Below are 23,341 nucleotides of genomic sequence, written 5' to 3'. Positions count from 1 at the left end.
TGCAGCACCAAACAAATGATCCATACCATCTCGAATCCGGCAGGCACTGTCCACAGGATAGCGCCCACATGGACAAAACTGCAGAACGTGGCTCTGCCCAGGGCAGAGAGCACAGACCTCGGGATCCTGGAACTCAGAGTCCACTGAGGGGGGCCAATCAAGCAGCACCATGCTAGCGCTGCAGAAGAAGCCATGGGGCTCACCGGTGCAGGTTTGCGGAGTATACGTGCAATACCTGCCACCTGAAAGGCCACCTTCAGCGTATGTGTAAAAGAAATTGGACTCACCGCGTGGCTGAGGAGATGGGGGTGATCCACTGTTCAGCGAGGAGCAGGCAGCAGATGATGAGGTGTTGGGACTATATACGTGCACCGGCGATTCGCCCCCAGTGGTAATGGAAGTAAAAATCAACGGAGTCCCTGTGAGCATGGTAGTGGATACAGGATCGGGTCCATCGTTGATGAGTCAGAGAACTTTTGATAAACTGTGGATTAACCCAGCTGCACGACCCAAGCTGGTCCCGGTCACGGTGAAGCTGCGTACCTACACCAGGGAACTGATACCTGTTCTTGGCAGAACGGAGGTGCAGGTATCCCACGGGGACGAGACGCACGGTTTACCTTTGTGGGTCGTTGCAGGCGATGGGCCGACGCTCCTTGGCCGGAGGTGGATGGGGACGGTCCGTGGGAGCTGGGAAGATTTCACCACTCCACAGGCTGCTGCTCCCCGGGGTGCTGCTGGGTTCCCAGAGAGCAGCGCCGACCAAGCTGGAGCTGCAGCCTCAGTCCACCCACAGGCAAGCAGAGCAAGCCCCAGTCCCGGACCTCAAGCCACAGAGATCCTGCAGCCTTAGCCCCCACAGGCAAGCAGCCCTGCAGAGGCAGGCCTAGTTGGGAGGTGGGGGGTGAGCCGGCGGATCGGAGGGGCCGACACAGAGGGAGAGTCGGGCGGCAGCAGCAGCTGGAGGTCGGCGGCCACGACGGCCGCAGAGGAAACCGCTACAGAGGCCACAGGGGAGGTGGCAAGTGCGGTGGCTAGAAAGGCCACGACGGCTGCAGGGGAGGCGGCTACGGTGGCCGCCGGAAAAGCGACGACGACGACCGCACGAGAGGCGGTAAGTCAGGTGGCAGCGGAGGGGAACGGAGGCGGAGGGCATCCGGAGCGGCGGAGAGCAAGATGGCGGTGGCCATGTGTCCAGAGCAGCAGAGCATCAAAGATGGCGGCACCCAAGGAGAAGCCTCGTGGAATCCAAGATGGCGCCTTAAAAAGGAAATGCACCCGGGAGTCTTAATATGAAGTACAATTAATGATAAGAGCTAATAAGGAAATCAGGGATCCGTTACCATGTCACTGCACGTCACCCAGAGAAGCTGGGATTTAATAACTATTTAATGTAACTGCTCAGTGTACTTGCAACCCGTTGACGCAACATCTGTACCAGATAATATGTACCATACAAACGCACTGTCTATTCATACCTGCCTTCCGTTGGACAAACAAGGCCGAGATCCCCGGCAAACGGCTTCGGGACTGGGGGGCGGGGGAAGTGAGATGTTATGTATCGATGTGTGCATCTTCCTGGTACCTTGAATGTATAATAAGCACAATGGTACACCACAGAGGGTGCTATCATGGGAGACCTGAAAGTACCTGCAAGAGGCAGTATAAAAGGCTGACCACCACACCTGAGCATCACTCTGGAGCTGTTCAATAAATGACCAAGGTCACAGCAGTTAGATCAACACCAGACTGTGTGGAGTCAGTGATTTGTGTGCTACATACATCACAGAAACCCTCATCCATACCTCTTGTCAGCTCCAGACGCAATGATTCCAATGCTTTCCTGGCTGGCCAGCCTCCCATCCTCCATAAGCTTTAGCTCATCCAAAAATGCTTCCCAGATCCTGTTCCGTACCAAGTTCTTCTCACCCATCACCCGTGCTCTCCAATCTAGATTGGCTATGGGTCCCCTAATGCGCCAAAATTAAAATTCACATCCTTGTGTTTAAATGCTTTCAAGGCCTCACCTCTCCCTTTCACTAACCTCCTCCAGCCCTACAATCCCAAGAACTCTGCATCCCTCCAACTCAGGCTTCTTGTGTAACCCCCACTTCCTGAGCGCCATCATTGGCAGCCGTGCTTTCAGCCTTCTAGGCCCCATGTTCTGGGATTCTCTCCCGAAAACTCCACCTCCCTCTCTTCGCTTCAGATCCTCCTCTTTGACCAAGCTCTCAGTCACTCCTCTTAATATCTCCTTCTTTGGCTCTGTTTTGAGTTGTGTCTGATTATGTTTCTGTGAAGCATTTTAGAACATTTTTCCATGTTTAGGGTGCCATGTAAATGAAAGTTGTTAACACCAGGAATCTAATCTGATTTTTCACCTATCCATGTCACACAGCTAAGGGTTAAGTGACTGCTAACTAAACTGATTGTGTGTGTGTAAAGTGCCAGTATTTACAACAATGCATCTCCTATTACTGTGAGCAGAGCCGACGCATAAGAATCTTTTCAAATTGAAAGTTTTTTCTTTTTCAAATGAGAGTTTGGCACTCTTGCATTTTGCCTCCTGGTACGTGCAAAGTGCCAATGAGCCCAATGCTTCTTGGCAGATACAGCAACAAGCTGATCTTGCATCTAACAGCATGTTCTTGGATCAACGGTACATTAAATACACTCAGACTGGGTGTCCCAACTATAGCCTATAGGCTAGCTGTGACCTGCAATGCCCATAAAGCTCAAGCAACTTTGTTCTTGTTGCACTTGTCATGTATGTAACCTTTATGTAACAACACTGCAATAATGTATATACGTAAGAAATGCATACCTTGACCTCAGGGGGAGAACTTGTGGGAGACACTCCTCACCTGGTCACCCAGGTATATAATGGGAGGTCCCACACAGGGTCATCACTTCTTGGTCCTATGAATAAAAGTTCAGGTCATGGAGTGACCTTGTCCATAGAATATGCCTCATGTGGATTTGTGGTATTGTGTCAGGACTTTACAGCACTGGTATTTCTCGCTCAATGGTTTGTCCTCTTTGAATTGAATGGCCCAGAGGTTTGCAAAGGGCTGATTAGCACTATTGGGACTAGATAACAATTCACTTAGCCGATAGATAATCAATGATTGCTCTGAATCCAATGATGTCAATTGATTAAATTTTTTTACCACTGATCTGCATTAAACACCATATCATTCACAACTCCACAATCAACCTGCCAAACTACAGCGAGAGACACTCATCCTCTCTCTCTCACTCTCAGACAGACAAGAGAGAGAGAGAGAGAGAGAGAAAGAGAGAGCGAGAAAGGAGCGAGAGAGAGAAAGACATACAGACAGCAAAAGAGACAGATAGACAGCGAGTGAGAGCAAGATATATAGACACAGTGAGTGAGAGGGCGAGAGCGAGAGTGAGCGACAGAGCGCACGGGCGAGGGCGACAGAGCGCGCGAGAGAGAGAGAGAGAGACAAAGTGAGCAAGAGAGAGTAATATGTCCTTACTATACAGTATATATGCACACGAGGCCCATACTTGAGAGAAGGTCACTCTGTGACTAGTAACCTTTATTAGCCAGCACTGAAGTGATGAAGGTGGGTGGAGCTTCCCCTTTTATACCTGAAAGTCCAGGTTAGGAGTGTTTCCCACAAGTTCACCACCTATTGGTCAGTGTTCTCACGGTGTACAACTTAGGTCAGTTTATACATGGGTTACAATGACAATTGAATACATGACAGAGCGAGAGACAGTGAGCAAGCAAGAGAGAGAGAGAGAGAGAGAGAGAGAGAGAGAGAAGAGAGAGAGAGAGAGTGAGCGAGAGAGAGATGTTATGTCTTTAGATGCTCTGATGACAACCCTACGAGGCAATGTTTTGTACTTGAACTGTAGTGACCTTTGTCCTTTATTGATAACTCCAGAGTGAGGATCACACCTGGTGGCCTGCCTTTTATACTAGGTCTGGCACACCTGTACAGGTAACCTAAAAGTCTCCCACTGCGGTGCCACATCTTGTGATAGTACAAGCAGTAACCATGTAGGATACATGACATCACTCTCCCCAAAGCCTTTAGTGCAAATTGCCTCTGCATTGACTGCGCTCTGGGCTTAGCTCTATCTGGTTGACCCTTGGCGGGTCGTTTCCATCTTGGGTGAGTGGGTGGTGTTTCGTTGGCAGTAGAGTGCTGGTGGTTTCTGTTTGTGTGTCCATGACCTCTCCATTCTTCCCCCACCCCCACATACAGATTGCACCGTTGGCTCATTACATTCATACACATTCAAGCCCCCCAAAAAATTTGTGTTTACAGTATTGCATTCGTGGTACATGCTTGGAATATTCTTCGAGTCAGTGCTGGGGTCAGTGCTGGTGCGTGAGGACAAACTAGCACCAGAATTGCTGGATGGTGACCAGGTAGACTGGTGGTGGCGCGGTACCCAGTGCTGGCAGTGGGAACCCAGTTGGCTCAAGTTGCCTGCTCTTAAGGCCTTTGCCGTTGCTCCTCGCCTGTGACCTCCCTGTCCGCTCCTTGCGCCCCGGGTCACTGCTGCTCCCTGAGGAGCAGTCATCTAGTAGTGCACAGGAACTGCTGATGCGCTTGCCTGGGCAATATTTGGTTTGGGATCCTGGCTGGTCCCGGTCCCATTTGGGAGAACTGTTGCGGGTGACCCTTCGTTCCCGGGTATGGCCTTGGTGGCGATAGACACAGACCCTTCGCACAATTTACTCTCTCAGGATTGTGGCAGTTGGTACCATCAGGTGCCTGAGAAGTGGAGCCGGTCAGGGGCAGCGTATCGATACCGGTGCCGTTGCCCTCCTGAGATCGCTTGCTCTGCAACTTGTATGTATTGGCTGCTTGTGGCCACACTACATGGTGCCTAACTCTGGTCCCAGGAACGCAGACTACTACATTGGGTAGCTCACTGGACCTGTGTGCTCCCGATGGGTGTCTGCCCGCTGCATTGACTGAATGCAGTTGAAATCCGACATCGCACGTTTCATTATTCATTGTAAATAACCTGTAGCTCCAATCGCGGTCGCCCGACTTTTCTTTGCTTATTGCATGTACACAACTCTGATCATCAATTACACATTTTACATCTAACTCACATTGATTGAGAATGTGGAACTGTCTCTTTAAGTGTGGTGGGTTGCAGGCCTCCTTTAAGAGAGCCTTGCCATCTTTACCCCAATCCTCTTCTCCGTTTGGTGCCATGTGCTGGGCGGTCTGTGCCTTGGGTGCTGTTCTGGTCTGCTCTCTGGTGCCGGATCCACCCTCAGGTGAGGGCTTGCTTTGCCTGAGCACAGGGGACGTCGATCGCTGGAGGGATGAAATCTTTCCAGCTCCAATGGATCTTCTCCATCCACCTTTTTCCGAGTAGCATTGGTCCATCACCTGCAACAATCCACAGAGGTAACTTGTGCACCTCGCCGTCATGGAGTACCTTTACATCCGCATGACCAACGACTGGGATAAGTTCATTGGTGCAGGTGCGCAGCTTTGCCTGAACCGGGACCAATTTGGGTCGTTCAGCCCGATTGTCCCATAGCCTCTTAAAGGCTTCTTGATTCGTTACTGACTGGCTCGCCTCTGTGTCCACTTCCATGAAGATTGGAAAGCCATCTATCTCAACTTCCATCCTCAACAGGGAACACTCAGTGGTGCAGGTAAATATGCTATATACCTCATCGTGGGGCTGAGCTGCCTGCCTTTCTGACTATCGTTCATAATCCACGCTGGATCCATGGCCATCTGCAGACTCTTCAAGACGGTGAGTCATATTTCTTTTACACATTCACTGGAGGTGGCCCTTTGTGCTGCAGCCTTTACAGCGGCACTGGTGAGCCCTGTGATTCCCTCCGCAACGCCAGCATGGAGCTACTCGGTTAGCCCCCTTCTGCAGACTCTGAGTTAAGGGACTTGGGGGCCTGTTCTCTCTTGCCTGAGAAGGTTCATGTTCTACAGTCCAGCCTCTAAAAGGCACCACTGTGCACAGTACTTGCCGGGTTTGAGTCCTGAGGATGAGTCATCTGCCTAGAGCCGCAGGTCAAGGTCATGAAAGCCTGGCTCATAGAGATGGCCTTCTGCAGTGTGATTGTGGTATCCGCAGACAGTAGCTTCTGAAGAAGGCCCCCATGGCCGATTCCAATGACAAAGATATCCCACAGCACTTCAGTGAGGTGATCGCCGAAATCACACGGTGCCGCCAGCCTCATGAGATCTGCAGCTTATTTTGTGATTTCCTGGCCTTTGGTGGGTGTAAAACCGGTGTCTGGTTGTGAGGATGCTCTCTTTGGGCTCGAGTTGTTCTTGGATCAGCGTTACAAGCTCCTCGTACATCTTGGTCGTTGTCTTCGCTGGTGCCAGCAAGTCATTGACGAGACCAAAGACAGTGGGCCCACAACTGGTTAACAGGATAGCTCTGAGCTTATCAGCCAGTGTGGCCAGATTGTCGCCTGCCAGGTCATTTGCTGTGAAGAAATGGTCGAGCCTCTCCACAAAGGAGTCCCAATCACCATTGGCAAACTGCTGCAACGTACCAAGGGTAGCCATTTTCGCGTGAAGGTCCGTAATCTCGTTGCCAATTGTTATGTCTTTAGATGCTCTGATAATGACTCCATGAGGCAATGTTTTGTACTTGAACTGTAGTGACCTTAGTCCTTTATTGATAACGTTCGAGTGAGGATCACACCTGGTCGCCTGCCTTTTATACTAGGCCTGGCACACCTGTACAGGTAACCTACAAGTCTTCCACTGCGGTGCCCTCTGGTGGCACACCTTGTAATAGTACAAGCAGTAACCATGTAGGATACAGGGCGGGGCGGGAGAGAGCACGCGAGAGCCGTCGAGGGCGGGAGAGACAGAAAGACAGATGGCGGGCGAGACAGACAGACACGGACAGAGGCAGAGACGGCTGGCAGGCGGGCAAGACGGAGAGAGTCAGACAGACGGGGAGGCGGGCGGCGAGCGAGCCAGAAAGACAGCGAGCCAGACAGACAGATATTGGGACACTCTCAATGAGAGCTCACCGGAGAGAGCGCGCAACGCTCCAGCAAATGAACAAAAGACGCGTTTCTATAGTGCCTTTCAGACCTCAAGACATTCCAAAGCGCTTTACCGCCAATAAATATTTTTTGAAGTGTAGCAGTGATCTTGAGCACAGCAAGATCCCGCACACCATTGAGTGGGAAGGGTGAAGCCAATTTGAGCACCGCAAGGTCCTACAAACAGCATTGTGATAATAACCAGATAATCTGGTGGTTGAGAGATAAATGTTGGCCAGAACACCAGGAAGAACTCTGTTGCTCTTGAAATAGTGCCACAGGGTTTTTTCCATTCGCCCAAGAGGGCAGATGGGACTTTGGTTTTAACATCTCATCTGGAAGATGGCACTCCGATAGTACTCCCTCAGTACTGCACTGGAGAGTCAGCCAAGATTTTGTGTTCAAGTCTCTGGAGTGGCCTCAAACCCACGACCTTGTAACTTAGACCTTGTGCTTCCAACTGAGCCACAGCTGACACGATCGTTGCTCCTTTCTTGAACAAATATGTTACACTGCCTAATCCTCAGTCCTACAGTACAATTAACATATCCTGTGAAGACTGAAGCATTTTGGTTATGGTCTTTGCCATATCCTCTCTGACTTCCTTCAGCAACCTCATCAGGAGCAGTGACTTCTCCAGAGTTCGATTTATTCCAGAATCAACTCCTTCTCAACCATTATTTATAACAATTGTCCCACATCAGGGTAGAATACTAGGTTCAACTGCGAGGTTAGCAGAACTGAAACCAAACCAACTTCAACTGAATCCTTCGTGTTTCAAATGGGAGCAAGAAAAAACAATTACCATCAAGTTAACTGGGAGTAATCTTTGATCTCACATGTCGCACTATTTTTAAAAAAAATGAAATATTTGGAAAAATAGCTCTGCAGTTCAAAAAGAAACAACCCCATAATAAATCCATAAAAGATTATATTGTTCTCAATCGCTACATTCCTTTGCTTTAACATAATTCTGTTCAAACTGTTACACAAAGCGTGAGATTGCAAAAACAATTTAGTCCGGTCTCGACACATTGCAATTTGAGCTTCCTACTCAATAAAAGTTAAAAAAAAACAATGAGCACTCACACACTGATTTTTCACGGCAGTGAAATCCTGCTCCATTTCCTTCCCTTCTTTCAGTATTTGAGCTGTGGTTTTCCTGAAATTCATTCGTATTCCTGTGCAGATGTAGTTCTTGGAAACAAAAACATCCAAGTTTGGAACAGACCTGATAAACAAGCAGAGAGCTGAGCTCTCCACTGCAATTAAAACATCTCCGAGGAAACCATTCCCCAACTGACACAGCAGGTGAGAATTAACGGTAATTGTGGGAGAGGCTCCCCTCATTAACCCCACCTGTTGACAAACTGTTGGAAGCTCCACAAAATGGAGACCTGACATCCAGGAATAATTATTTAGCGGCAATTGTTCGAAGAGATTCAAGAGACATCAAATGACAAGAGCAATTTAATATTATTTCTACTCTGAAATTAGATTTCTGGCCATTAATGTGTGAAGCAGTGTTACCTCCAGTAATCCACTACATCTTAAATTCTGGGTATCATGGTGTCTTTCCCCCCCTCTCCAATTTTTTCATCTATCCTTAAATATTCTGGTCAAAGTTAGCACAGCATTCACCCCCAAAAACAATGACACATTGATCAGATTTAATTATTATGGGTTCCTCCTCCCCAACTTTCTCCCCCACATACTTCCAACTGTAGTTCATAGTTTGACTATTTCATATTTGAATAATAGCAATTTCAGTGACTCGCTCGGTAACTGCACGGCCCAATGTAGATTTCAGACCAACAAGGTCAGGTGGCCTAAAATCCCAGATTAACCGAGCATCTCCCAGAGTGGAGCATCAGACTTGATCTCCTATTGTGTCTCATTACTCCGCCATCAATTATCAGTATGAAACCTTATCAAATATTTTCTGAAAAATCCAAGCATATATCCATTGTATTTCTCCTGTTCACCACGTCAGTAATGTCTTCAAAAAAAAAACTGAATTGTTCACCAAAGATTTCATGCACACAAGAGAGGGGAAGGAGAAAAAAAAATCAAATGTCACCAGTTTGGATTCCCATTCCTGGTAGCTATCCAATGACCATAGCTGGGCAGTATCTAGGTGTGGATGTTGGGTGGTCATCTGCCTATCCTCTCTGTTACAGTTTGTATTTGTTTGGGATCAGAAAACAAGAGGCTCATTTTTTTTTGAAAAAGCGCACACAAATGGATAAAAGCGTGTTGGATTTGTTTGTGCAGATGCCAAGCAGATAGAACTAGGCACCTCCTACTGGAGCGAGTCACTCCTCGCCACACTGCCACAGCTCCAAGAATGGAATTAGTGAAATTACAGGGCACTTGCGCCAGAATCCGATTGCTCATCTTCACTTGTGAAAGGTATGCAATGTTTGGGAGAGGGGGGGATTATTACATATTTAAAGTCAGGAGCCATGCTGAACATTTAAAGTACATCTGATTTTTATTTTACGCACTAAACACTGTTTTAATGCAGATTTACAAATAGTTGCAAAATATCAGCTTGCCTGCAGTTACAAACCTATGATAGCAATTTTAACTCAAGCATGTTAACAATAAAATGTAAAGACACTGCAGAAAGCAATTCTTATTTATATCTTAGCACTTCAGATAAATGTCTACACACGAATCTTGTTTAAACCCCAACCATTCACAAATTCGATGATCACAGCTGGTTTTAGAATGATACGGTGAACAATTGCATTCCAGTTCTAACTAATGAAGATCCAGTTCAAGTCAAGAAGTTATGGAACAGAGAGCTCATACAGAACTCTTCCGTGAGCTTCCACAATAAAATACACAAAGTTAAAAGACAAATCTCAAGTGAACGTTTTACCTTCTTAAAATGACAATTCTTTCTTTACCAAAGTCTAAAAATCTGATCACGATTAATTCTCAAATATCAAACATTTGTAGCCAAAATACAGATCTCAGTAAGAAACTGTTACAAAAGTTACAAACTCTATTTTCTCTACATTTATTCAAATAAAGTGACAGCAATGGTGCTGAATTACCTTGACAAGCTCAATACATTGCTCAAATTGACATTGCATAGATATTATTGCAATTTAATATATTTTTTTAAACTCTATTCAAATCATTTACTCAGCACACCAATTGCGAGTCCCCTTTCACATGTGTCCTCATCAATTTACTGAGGCCTTACTAAAAATCATTTAGGCATTCTTTGAAGTTTCTGTAACAAACCAGATTTTTTTTTTATGTTGTCAATCTCTCCTCTCCCCGTTTGAAGATGTTGACATCTTGCTGGAGTGTAGTACCATGGTATCTGTGCCCTGGTACTTTGTCCACATGGCCATTATTCATGTGTCTTGATAGTGAATGGATGGGTGTGAGTGGGGAGGGGGGGGGGGGGGGCATTAATGACATAGGCTATTTGCTTGTTGTTGTTGTGGGGTACAGGGGGAAATCAAGCCCACTTGCTCCCTCCAAGGTTCACACAAGTGCACTTCCAACGAGGTAGTCATCAGGAGTGGGACCTCGGGCCAATTTTCCCCTCCTTAAGCCAGGGATGCAGGAAGTCAGTTTGAGATCAGTTAACTCAGCGCAGACCGGGGGTGGAACTTGGGACCTTCCTGATCTGTATGGCTGAACTACTAATGTACTGAGCATTTCAGTGCGTGTTTTTAAATACCACGTGTTCTGGTTATCAAGGTGCATCACTTGACTTCCCAGTGAGTCACTGGCAACAACTCACCAACAACCAAACCAACAAGCCACAGTATCAACGGTTCACATGATTTCTGGCATAATAATTTTCCATGGACTCATTGAAATAAAACATTTCTTGTGTGGTAATACTGGGGTAAAAAATCATTATGTACCGTTTTGGGGATTAATGATGTTACCTCGGACACCTGCTGCTTTGACCTTTTCAGTCAACATTTTCTCAAAATGCCTATTTTCACTAACTGAGCCATTCTGCAGTGTTTCCATTGGATGTTATTCCTCATTTTAGGGTGGCTTCACTTCATGTGAACAAACCAGATTTATTTTTGTAAAAACACCGCTGCGCTGGTGAAAGGGCCAATGGCACTCATGGGGTGGGGGAATCCGTGTGCGTACAATCCAATTATTTACACACAACAAAACTGATCAGAGACTGCATTCTAAAAAAGACAACAGTTCAAAGAATTAAATTACATGAATATCAATGCTCCAGTCTCTCAAAGCCTCTTATTGGATATCAACAGAAAACATCTGCTTCACTTTCAGCTGAACAGAATATTGGATTTATCTCTTCAACGAAGGGATATTCAATAATTATATTAAACCTTTAAAAGATGAATGTTGTAAAATATGCAAATAATCAAGCTCATTGGCCAGATTTTTCTCACTTTCAATTCTGATCTTCATTTAGACAGACAGAAAAACACTTTCCCTATTTTAAAAGTCAACTCAATTTTTTCATTTTTATTAGCTAGGTTCAAACTATTATGTAGAATAACCTGACAGGCTTTTTAAATACGATCTCTCTAATAAATCAAGGAAATTAAAATGCTATATTATGAGTTAGATTAAGAGATAAAAATAATGAAGCTACAGTCTAAACTTCTGCATATAATTTAGCATTTTCATTGAAGACAATATTTTCCAAATCTTTAATGTTCGCTATCTCAGGTAACTTTCTGACAAGACGGCAAATCTGTATCATGTTGGAGCAGTCTCTCCAGACAGCTGCAATAAAAACATTCATGTTGCCAATCTGGAGGAAGGTTCAATTGGTCAATATACATTTTCTTCATAATATCCATTATTACCGATACTTCAAGTTAAAACATATGGAAGCTCATAAGAATTAGAAACAGGAGTAGGCCATCTAGCCCCTCGAGCCTAATCCAAACAGTTTAGGATTTGGAAAGTATCAGACTTCGAAGATAAATAAGGAGTGAGTGGGCTGAATAATCGAGATAGAGCCGGTCATCTTAACAAAAACATTGAGAACTTGTTTATGTTGCAAATAATGTGCAACTCTTAAACAGAACTTCAATCACAAGACTAAATATTACCAGACCATGGTCTATAGGCTGATGACATCAGTTAATGGCAGAATGATTGTGCAAGCACGTGACCAATGGGAAGTTACTAAAACAAGGTGAAGGATTTCCCCTTTTTCCTCCCCACTCCTGCGAACAAACAGAAGTCAATCGGAGTGACTCAGGCAAATCTGCATTTTACACATTCACCATTACATTTTGTGAACATTTTGTGGTCCTGGTTGGCTGTTTTATTACAGATGGGATGTAAAGATTGCAAATGTTGGAGATTAGTGCTGTGCATGAAGCCAACAACATAAGCCTAGTTTATCCTGTGACACTGTCAAATCACTCGACTAAATCAACCCAGTCACACATCCAGCTCAAAGTCTCAGGTACAAAGTTAATAAAACATTGCAGCACATAATCGAAGCAAGCAAAAAAGCAAACTTTTCAAACCTAGTATAAAAATTACAGAATGTTGAAAGCAGATTTTAAAATATTTGAATTAACGGGACAATATTTATTGAAAAACCTAACAGAACTTCATGTTAACTACAAATAAACTGTCCTCTACTTTGTTCCAACATACTTTTGGTCCTAGAATGTTAATATTTTAGTATAAAATACTTCTTTGGAGAACAGTTTCAAACCAGTTCTGTCTCCACAATGAATATGTCCATAGCATTTGCTTCCAGTATGTGACCGCGAGATCATGTCAAAATACAGTCCAATGCTTCGATCTGTTCTGAGATGACAGATTATTGCGCTGCAGTATTTTTCTGTTGTTGCCAACTCTTTTCCCGCAGGTTCAACTCAGCCTCTGTGAAGGAAGCTGGTCCCCAATTAGTGATCAGCTGCCGGCCCTTTGAACCTACAAGAGTTAAGAAACAAATATTTAAAAGGAGTAATTCAACACACACAGGACATGGTTGACTGTACAGGAGTTTAATAACCGAGTAACTACATTGTATTTCTTGGAGACAAGGAATGAAGGGACAGGTAACAGCTCAGCATTTTGCTGAGAATACCATCTTTATTTTCCCTCGCTCTGATTTTATTCCTACTGACATCTGCTTCACATCTCTAGCCTAACTTCCTCCCCTAATGAAGTCAATTTGGTGTAGCTACCCAGAATTGGAATAGTTCACTTTGTTAATACAAGATAAAATTGATGCATATTAATATTCTGCATTTTATATAAAAGATAAAAGAACCCAGACTTTTAAAACAGTGAATCAGCAATGAAACCATTTTATTTTTTTTTTTTAAATAGTGGTTCCTACAAAATACCTTAAAATCTAGTTTAGCCATTGTGAGAGTATAGTGAATAAAAGTGAATTAACATTTCATATTGGATAAGTCTTCAAAAAAATGTTTCTCCATCCCCATCTTCCAATTTGTCGCCCAGATCAATGGGAATGAGATGCAAGATCAACGAAAATGATGATACCGTGTCAATTTCAAGTATTAAAACATTCACCAAAGTGCAGTTCACTAAAAATGGCTGGGGGTGTATGACTACACTCTTTGACCTTTTCTCACTGTAGGCAAAGATACAGCAACAAGCACTTACATAACTGATGTCTTTGTTTCACTGAATCAATGACCAATGACCAATATTTTTTTTTTTAAGGTGTGTTATACACTTACGCAGGTGAAATCTCGAAAGACCAGATGTTAACCCCTTCACCACCACTTTCAACTTCATAGCTCCAGATTTGGTCACTGGTTATTGCTACAAGGTGATATTTATGATAATGATTTCACTTTCCCTACCTGGCTCTATAAGTCGCAGCAATCCTTCATGTTGTGCCACTTTGTCCTTCCAGTTCTTTGTCTTGGTAGTCGCCAACTCTAATTTTTTTGTCACTTGCTGTTACAAAATTAGAAAGAATTAGAACAGTTTGTTGCACAATTATAACCGTATAGCTTTAATTATTATGTTTTCTTCCCAATTTTATTCTCATGTCTTCCTCTCAAAGACGTCAACTTTTTGTTGGGCAAGGGTTTCCACAGGTGCCGAGCACTCTTACAGTACCGCATTCAAGTGATTATTAATCATGTGTGAGCCTTGACATGAGCATCAAGCCAGCTCAGATTTGGTCCTCACCCGAGATCTACACCCATCACGGTCAGGACCAGGAATTTGCCAGTCTGATCCAACCCTACAGAAATCAGCTAATCAGCACAAATTGTGGAGGTTAATGGAGGTCTTTCTGTAGGAGGCTGCACAGGTCTGTGACCATCTGACATGACAACCTCAGCCTTCGGAAGCACTGCTGTTCTGACAGGTCGATAATGTGGAGTCTCTATCTATAGTACCCTGTTAGGTGGGTAGGGCCTTCTGTGATCTCGTCCCCTGGAGCTCTCACCACTGCAAGCCTTTGCTGCTATTGATCCTATTTCTCCTCTTCTTCCTCAGTCTAATTGAGAGCAGCCAAGCCACCATCCATCATGAGCTTCTCTCTCTGAACAACTCCGAGCTCTCCAAATCATTCTCTCACCCCAAGTACTCTCACCAAATCATAGCCCACGAGAAACCGAGAACGGACCTGTGAGCACTGCACCTTGATTCTGCTCGGACCTCCTTACCTTGAAGCACCCAGATAACGTGGCGAACAATGTTGCCTCCATTTTACTAGCAACTTACCCTTCCCTTGTTGCACAAGTAAAATTCAATTCGGGGTCCGAATTGCATTAATATGTTGATGAGTCTCCCTCCTCTCCAAAGCGGGAGACTCGGCGGCCCCAATATTCGCTGCCGTAAAAACAGCGGCGGGTGCATACATAATTGTTTGGGGTATGTTGTGCATTTGCAACTTTTTAAACCTCCTCCAACCCTCGCCCGCCCATGTGGAGGGGGGTTTAAGATTAAGGCCATTATTTCAGTGAGCCAGCGATAAATCTATGGGACATGCTCCCTAGGGAGACAGTGGAAGCAGATAGTGTTGATTTATGCAAATTGGATTCATTTCTTTCAGAAAATAATGCTTTGGGATACAGTATATCAGTAATTTGAGACATGACATATAGTAAAGTGTAGCATGCTTGGGGGGAGACAGGTGGTGTTGGACCTGTGGTTCCCAAAGCTTTCCATCAATGGGAGTAGGGAGTGGGGGAGGAGGGGGGGGGGGGGGGATGTGTTCCTCACCACATATCTGGGTCTGTTATAGACTGATTAATAAAAATTTATTGCCATGATTATCCATTGGGAAGACCGAAGCCATTGTTTTTGGTCCCCACCACAAACTGTTCCCTAACCACTGACTCCATCCCTCTCCCCAACTTTTGTCTGAGGCTGAACCACACTGTTCGCAACCTTGGTTTTCAACCACATAACCGCAGCATAACTAAGAACTGAGAAGGAGCACCCGGCTGGGGGAAGGGCAGGGTGGGGGGGGGAAGTGAAGTAAAGTGGTGGCAAATGTCAGCGTAAGTCTGAGTGAGAACTTTGCCCACCATGGACAGATGTCCTCATCATGTAAATAATGGCTCTAAATATGTTGTTGCATTGTTTGATGCAACCTATCGTTGAGAGTGTGTGTGCCTAATATGCCACATGGATGTTGCTATGGGATGACTAATGGAAGGGGCCTTTGTCCATACATTGTTTAAGTTAATTGTGTTTGATGGTATTTCAATGGGACATTTTGTTTTGTTTTGTTACTTGCTGGGGAGGGGTTTGGTTGTGGTGTTTGAGGCGTTAACAACTCTGAAAGAGCAGTTTTCTGGTTTGGCCTCATGGGATCAAAGGAGAGAACAGGGACGAGAGAGATGAAACAAATTTCAAAGAACAAACTCTGGGAAGTATAAACAAGAAAGACACGTGGCCAAAACTGTAAGACATCTTTAGGGCTGGTTCTTGAAACAAGAATCGAGACAAAGAACACGATGCGATATTGGATATTAATTTTTTAGGAAAACCTCTATAGGTCAAAAGGTCTTGTCAATATCCCAATTCAGGCCCACCCTTAAAAAGAGAATAAATGTAGCCTTCTCAATGTTGTTCTCACAAACAGTATGAGGGGCGAGCAAAACAAAAGTTGGGCTGGTCAAACACCCTTCGAGAAATTCCATGCTTTACCGAAGGAAACGTTAGACAAATTGAAAGAGACTGCAAGCTAAAGAGAACTGCTCACGTGTGCCAGCCGTTTGTCCGATCAGAATCAGTATCAACGACTTGTTACGGTCATATGTTTTTGCTGTATAACTAATGTGTTATACTCCGTCTTAAACTCTGATTAAACACAATATACCCATCAGATTGTTTTAGTCGATCCCGATTATTAAAGTGAACAGAGATAGTCTTAAACTTGGCTATTTCCAACAAATTGGCAACCACGGCAGGATTGTAAAAAGGGTTATCGTGGAGAAACGAGTTGGTGATGGACTTGGTCTACAACATCACCACAAGGCTCCAGGAGGGTCGACTGGGTAGGAAGCCTCGTAAGGGGGGTATGTTTCGTTACTGAAACCAAAAACAGAATGGTGGGTACTCATTGTGGAGATAAGGTCGTGAACAGTCCCATACAGAAAGAGGTTATTGGAGTCGTCCAAGAGGATGGATGTAGTTACTCCAAGCGCTTGGATGAGATAGTATCCCAAGTGAATAAGGAAAAAAAACTAAACTTAAAGAAGCTGGATAGAAACTGGATTACACAACCCACTTCTGTGTGAAGTGTGTAGACTGAGTAACAAACAAGAGATGCATAATGAGCAGGTGAGTGTAGGAAATAAACAGAAGCAAAAAAAACAGGGAATTCGATAAGTTGCTGAGATGATAATTAAAAAAGAAAATGAAACCCACAAAGAAGCTTCAGCTTTTGTGTCGAGAAAAATAAAAAATAAGTGTGTAGAAATTGCCCCTCGCCCAAAGCGGGGCGCACGCACTCCGTTTCAATGGTTTTTAACCACAGCTGTGGTTGAGGTCGCCTCGAGTGAAATTCTGCTCTTTGTTGTTTTTTTAAAAATTCGGATCCAGAAGTCGCTCTTAATGGGGGCGGTGACTACATGAGAGGGGTGGAAGTTGAGGGGGGCTGCGGAGTTACCGCCACAATAACATCATCGCGGCGCCGTGTCACCACGACTCTCCCCTTCACTTAAAGGGGAGAGCCTTTGCGATTTGAAAATTTGGCCCATCAGAGGGGGTTTCGGCCGGGCCAGCAGCCTGGCACCCAAAAGAGGCAGCCTGGCCGAACCCGGGGCTTAATTGTTGGGCCAACCTGGCAGTTGGCTGACAAAAAAAAACATGGCGGCAGCGGCAGTGCGTCCTCTCCTTTAAGGGAAGTTGCACCGCCATTGCAGAAGGCCACAGCCTCACTGGGGAAAATAAAAATAGGTTTTGGAACCGCTGGGCGGGCTGAAGATTTTCAGAGGGGAATGTCACCTCTGAATGTCACGGCAGTGCGCACAGTAATGGCGCACTTAACATGGATCAGCAGCAGTAGAGCAATAGGGGGAGGGGGGGGCGATGGAGAGAGATCAAGGCACTGCTGGGAAACCTCGGGTGGGCAATTGGGCTACGAGCGGCCATTTCACGAAAAGTCGGCGGCCACTCCACTCCGCAGCATGGCCGCCGATTTGTGGTGGTAACAGGTCTTAAGGGGAGGGGCAATTTCGGTCCCAAGATTTGTTGAGTTAAAACAACCTTAAAAGAGATGCTGGAATTTCAGTTTCTATAAGAGTATGTCTTTAAGAAAAAACTGTGTCTGTTACGTTTGTTTTAGCTCCACCTACTTTTCTGTACCGAGAGCTGAAGCTGTTTAATCCTGTGTGTGCTGTTAAGTTTGTTAATTAAAATGCGTGGTTTCATTTTAAATCAATTCGAATTGTAACAAAGCATTGCCTTCTTAATTTGGTTACTGAAAGTTTTCTTGAAATTATAAATTGTGAAAAACCGGACTTACATTGTGACCACGGTGAAATTATGGTTATTTTAAATTATGAAAGAGTTTCTAGTTCCATAAAAGAGATTCTCACTTTTTTTTTTAAATAGTATTTGAATTGGAATTTTGAGACATTTGAGGTGATGATTCTTGTTAAATATTTTGGTTGTACTGGAAAATCTTGGGTTTGGAAATCTTTTTTTAAAGAAACAATACTAAAAAGTTTAGAAACAATCTAAAATGCTATTTTCTCTAATGAGACAAAAATGTGCTCAAGGTGGGGAGTCGAGATAAGATATGGAAGTTACCTTGTAAACTGTGGACACGTGTGTCTTTAATGTTAAGACACTATGTGAACTACCAAGCTTGGCAATCACTTGTTTCTGAAATTGGAATGAATACGATGAATTGATAAAGATAAATTGATATGAGTTGCTGTTTCAAGCACTCGAGAAGGGAAAATCTAACTGAAGTTTAAAGGGATCATTTTTTATTAAAAGAAACTGGTTCAGAACAATCTAGGTGGTCTGACTAAATGCTGGGAATTAATATAGTTGGTTAAGAAGTATTGTTTTTTAAATGTTAATCTTTAATATTGTATTGGATAGTAAGGTTTCTCCAGAGCTCATGGATGAATAGTAATTCATGGGATGCCTACTTAAGATGCAAGATAGAGAAACAGGAAAATTACACCACCAAATGTGATTTTCTTCTAACATTCTAGTGAAAATAAGGAAAGTGTAGTTAAGAATATGGCATTCTGGGGGGAGAGGGTAAACAAGCCAGAGGTCGTGGTCCATATCGGGACCAGTGACATAAGTAGAAAGAGAGATGAGATCCTGCAAGCAGAGTTTAGGGCGCTAGGAGAGAGATTAAAAAGCAGGACCTCAAAAGGTAGTAATCTCCGGATTACTCCCGGTGCGCCGAGCTAGTGAGTACAGAAATAGGAGAATAGAGCAGATGAATACGTGGCTGGAGAGGTGGTGCAAGAGGGAGGGCTTTAGTTTCCTGAGGCATTGGGACCTGCTTTGGGGGGAGGTGGGACCTGTACAAGCCGTATGGGTTGCACCTCAACAGAGCCGCGACCAATATCCTCGCGGGGGGGGTTTGCTTGTGCTGTTGGGGAGGGTTTAAAGTAGCTTGGCAGGGGGATGAGAACCTGAGAATAAATTCAGTAGGGAGGAGAGTAAAGTTGTAATTAGAAAACAAAAATAAAGAAAGTGAGGTTGAAGAAGAGAGGAAAACAAGCAGGAAAAAAGGGTAAAAAACACAAATTTAAAGGCTCTTTGTCTAAATGCATGTAGCATTCGTAACAAAATAGATGAGTTGACAAATAGATACAAATGGGTATGATCTGATAGCCATTACAGAGACGTGGTTGCAAGGTGACCAGGACTGGGAATTAAATATTCAGGGATATTTGACAATCCGGAAGGACAGACAGAAAGGAAAAGGAGATAGCGCAGCTCTGTTGATAAAGGATGGAATCACTGCAATAGTGGGAAATGATATTGGCTCAAAGGATCAGAATGTTGAAAGTTTGGGTGGAGCCAAGGAATAATAAGGGGAAAAAGTCACTGGTGGGCATAGTCTATAGGCCCCCTAACAGTAGTAACTCTATTGGTCAGAGTATAAACCAGAAAATAGTGGGGGCTTGTAAAAAGGGAACAGCAATAATCATGGGCGATTTTAACCTCCATATTGATTGGACAAATCAAATTGGTCAGGGTAGTTTGTCTAACTAACTTCATAGAGCGCGTAAGGGACTGGTTCCTTGAGCAGTATGCAACGGAACCAACTAGGGGGCAGGCTATCTTAGATCTAGTCCTGTGTAATGAGACAGGATTAATAAACAATCTCCTAGTAAAGGATCCCCTTGGAATGAGTGATCATAGCATGGTTGAATTTCAAATTCAGATGCAGAGTGAGAAAGTTAGATCTCAAACCAGCATACTAGGCTTAAATAAAGGAAACTACAAAGGTATGAGGGCAAAGTTGGCTAAAGTGGACTGGGAAAATAGATTAAAGTGTAGGACGGTTGATGAACAGTGGGGTACATTTAAGGAGATATTTCACAACTCTCAAGAAAAACATATTCCAGTGAGGAGGAAAGGGTGTAAGAGAAAAGATAGCCATCCATGGCTAACTAAAGAAATAAAGGATGGTATCCAATCAAAAACAAGGGCATACAAAGTGGCCAAAACTAGTGAGAGGACAGAAGATTGGGAAGCTTTTAAAAGCCAGCAAAGAATGACTAAAAAAATGATTAAGAAAGGGAAGATAGACTATGAAAGTAAACTAGCACGAAATATAAAAACAGATAGCAAGAGTTTCTATAGGTGTATAAAAAGGAAAAGAGTGGCTAAAGTAAATGTTGATTCCTTAGAGGACGAGACCGGGGAATTAGTAATAGGGAACATGGAGATGGCAGAAACTCTGAACAAATATTTTGGATCAGTCTTTTTGTAGAAGACACTAACAATATTCCAACAGTGGATAGTCAAGGGGCTATAGGGGGGAGGAACTTAATACAATCACAATCACGAAGGAGGTGGTACTCAGTAAGATAATGGGACTAAAGGCAGATAAATCTTCTGGAACTGATGGCTTGCATCCTAGGATCTTAAGAGAAGTAGTGGATGCATTGGTTGTAATTTATCAAAATTCCCTGGATTCTGGGGAGGAGGCAGACAAAAAGCAGGAAATTATAGATCAGCTAGCCTAACATCTGTCATTGGGAAAATGTTGGAGTCCATTATTAAAGCAAGAGCAGGACATTTGGAAAAACATAATTCAGTCAGGCAGAGTCAGCATGGATTTATGAAAGGGAAGTCATGTTTGACAAATTTGCTGGAATTCTTTGAGGATGCAACGAACAGGGTGGATAAAGGGGTACCAGTGGATGTGGTGTATTTGGACTTCCAGAAGGCATTCGACAAGGTGCCACATAAAAGTTCACTGCACGAGATAAAATTCACGGGGTTGGGGGTAATATATTCACATGGATAGAGGATTGGCTAACTAACAGAAAACAGAGAGTCGGGATAAATGGTTCATTCTCAGGTTGGCAATCAGTAACTAGTGGGGATCAGTGCTGGGACCCCAACTATTTACAATCTATATTAATGACTTGGAAGAAGGGACCGAATGTAACGTGGCCAAGTTTGCTGACGAAACAAAGATGGGAGGAAAAGCAACGCACAGGAGGACACAAAAAAATCTGCAAAAGGACATAGACAGGCTAAGTGAGTGGACAAAAATTTGGCAGATGGAGTATAATGTTGGAAAGTGTGAGGTTATGCACTTTGGCAGAAAAAAAATCAAAGAGTAAGTTATTATTTAAGTGGAGAAAAATTGCAAAGTGCTGCAGTACAGCGGGACCTGGGGGTACTTGTGCATGAAACACAAAAGGTTTGTATGCAGGTACAGCAAGTGATCAGGAAGGCCAATGGAATCTTGGCCTTTATTGCAAAGGGGATGAAGTACAAAAGCAGGGAAGTCTTGCTACAGTTATACAAGGTATTGGTGAAGCCACACCTGGAATAATGCATACACAGTTTTGGTTTCCATATTTAAGAAAGGATGTACTTGCTTTGGAGGCAGTTCAGAGAAGGTTCACTAAGTTGATTCCGGAGATGAGTGGGTTGACTTATGAGGAAAGGTTCATTGGAATTAAGAATGAGAGGTTATCTTCTTGAAACATATAAGATTATGAGGGGGCTTGATAAGGTAGATGCAGAGAGGATGTTTCCACTGATAGGGGAGACTAGAACTAGGGGGCATAATCTTAGAATAATGGGCCACCCATTTAAAACTGAGATGAGGAGGAATTTCTTCTCTCAGAGGGTTGTAAATCTGTGGAATTCGCTGCCTCAGAGAGCTGTGGAAGCTGGGTCATTGAATAAATTTAAGACAGAGATAGATAGTTTCTTAACCGATAAGGGAATAAGGGGTTATGGGGAGCGGGCAGGGAAGTGGACCCGAGTCCATGATCGCATCAGCCATGATGGTATTAAATGACGGAGCAGGCTTGAGGGGCCAAATGGCCTAGTCCTGCTCCTATTTCTTATGTTCTTATGTTTGCTTTCTCTTGGTGGTATTTGTGTCCTTGCCTATGAACTTTTTAAGAAAGCTCTATTGATAACCTTGTCACTACCCAAGACATGTAGTGGAAGATAAGTAAAGATCGCCAGACAATCTTTTGATAAGATCACTTGAAAGCCCAAGATGGCTTGTATTGGATGGCAAGAGATAGAGATACTGGTGTAAGTGTGCAGAAGCAGATGCGATTTGTTACGAATGAAGCAATTAACATGCGGAAATGCATGGTGAATTAGCACTGAAGAATGGGTCTCAGACATGGTCAGTTACTTGACAACAGCAAGACATGAAATGGTTAATGTGGCTCGGGAGTGAGACAATTTTTAAAGCGTTGACACATACTCCATCGAGAAACTATCTAATTAATGAAAAAAAAAATCAGGATAAAGTTAAACACCTGTTAGAGGGATTGAAGGTGTATTTAAGTAAAAAACCGATTAAAATATAACATTTAGATTGGGACAACTGAAGGCTAGGGAGTAATAATGGATGAATACGAGTAAAAAAAAAAAAGTGATCTGGAGAATTTTTTAAGTCCATGACTTGTTGATTAGATGTTAAACTTCAGCTTTCTTTGCATCATTTTTGTTGGAAATGTATGTACTTACTCGACGTGCTAGTGATTGTAAGACTGAATTATAACTTTAACTGTAATTGTGTTTTGTAGGTAACAGAGCATGGGAAAAGCCAGTACGAATCCAATATGAGGGTTTTGGTGGTACCTCCTGTACCATGTTTTACAGGTCTAACAGAGCCTGTCTCAAAATTTATGCTCAAGTGAAACCAACAGTAAATGAGATGCTTAAGTACAAGTTACACAATTATGTGGCACAATTAGTACAACATGTACACTTGTGGGATATATATCAGCACATCCTTGGGTTCGAATTATTTCACACGCTCTGGTAGTTTTCCAACTTGTAATGATAGTTGTAATTTGAATGGTGAATCGACTTTGAGATGGGGGTCAGTGGTTGCTCCTCCCAGTCAAAGGAATAGACTGCAAAAAAAAAAAGGGGAAAATCTTCAATTTCTGAGTCTCCCTTATCGAAATTTAAAGATGGCATGATGGATGCGAAACCAAAAATGAGAGATTAAAAAAGTTCTCTCTCTCTCTCAAGGAGGGGAATATGTTATAAATCTGGGATTCAAAATGTATAAAATTGATATGAAGGATATTGTATTTAAATCGTTGTTTTGAACCGGAGCCGAAGTGTCTCCTCAGACTGCGCTTAGATGCTTAGAAATGCTGATGTTTTGGTACC

At 43.7% G+C, this 23,341-nt stretch overlaps 1 protein-coding gene across 4 annotated transcripts in view; it reads right to left on the bottom strand.

The window, feature by feature from the left end:
* Positions 1 to 9,510: 9,510 nt before the first annotated feature.
* Positions 9,511 to 23,341, bottom strand: part of swap70b (switching B cell complex subunit SWAP70b) — a 110,836-nt gene continuing 97,005 nt past the window's right edge. For 3 of the 4 annotated variants that reach the window (XM_070899610.1, XM_070899613.1, XM_070899611.1), the window contains exons 11-12: positions 13,867 to 13,963; positions 9,511 to 12,961 (exon numbers count right to left, since the gene is read on the bottom strand). In XM_070899610.1, coding sequence (XP_070755711.1) covers positions 12,849 to 12,961; positions 13,867 to 13,963 — 210 coding nt within the window. In that variant the 3' untranslated portion in view covers positions 9,511 to 12,848. Of the gene's footprint in view, positions 12,962 to 13,866; positions 23,077 to 23,341 lie in introns of those variants that run through there. The other variant, XM_070899612.1, reaches the window with a different exon arrangement.

Source organism: Pristiophorus japonicus, chromosome 14 (genome assembly GCF_044704955.1).
Source record: "Pristiophorus japonicus isolate sPriJap1 chromosome 14, sPriJap1.hap1, whole genome shotgun sequence".
Lineage (NCBI taxonomy): Eukaryota > Metazoa > Chordata > Chondrichthyes > Pristiophoridae > Pristiophorus > Pristiophorus japonicus.
This window is presented reverse-complemented; position numbering and strand designations above follow the sequence as displayed.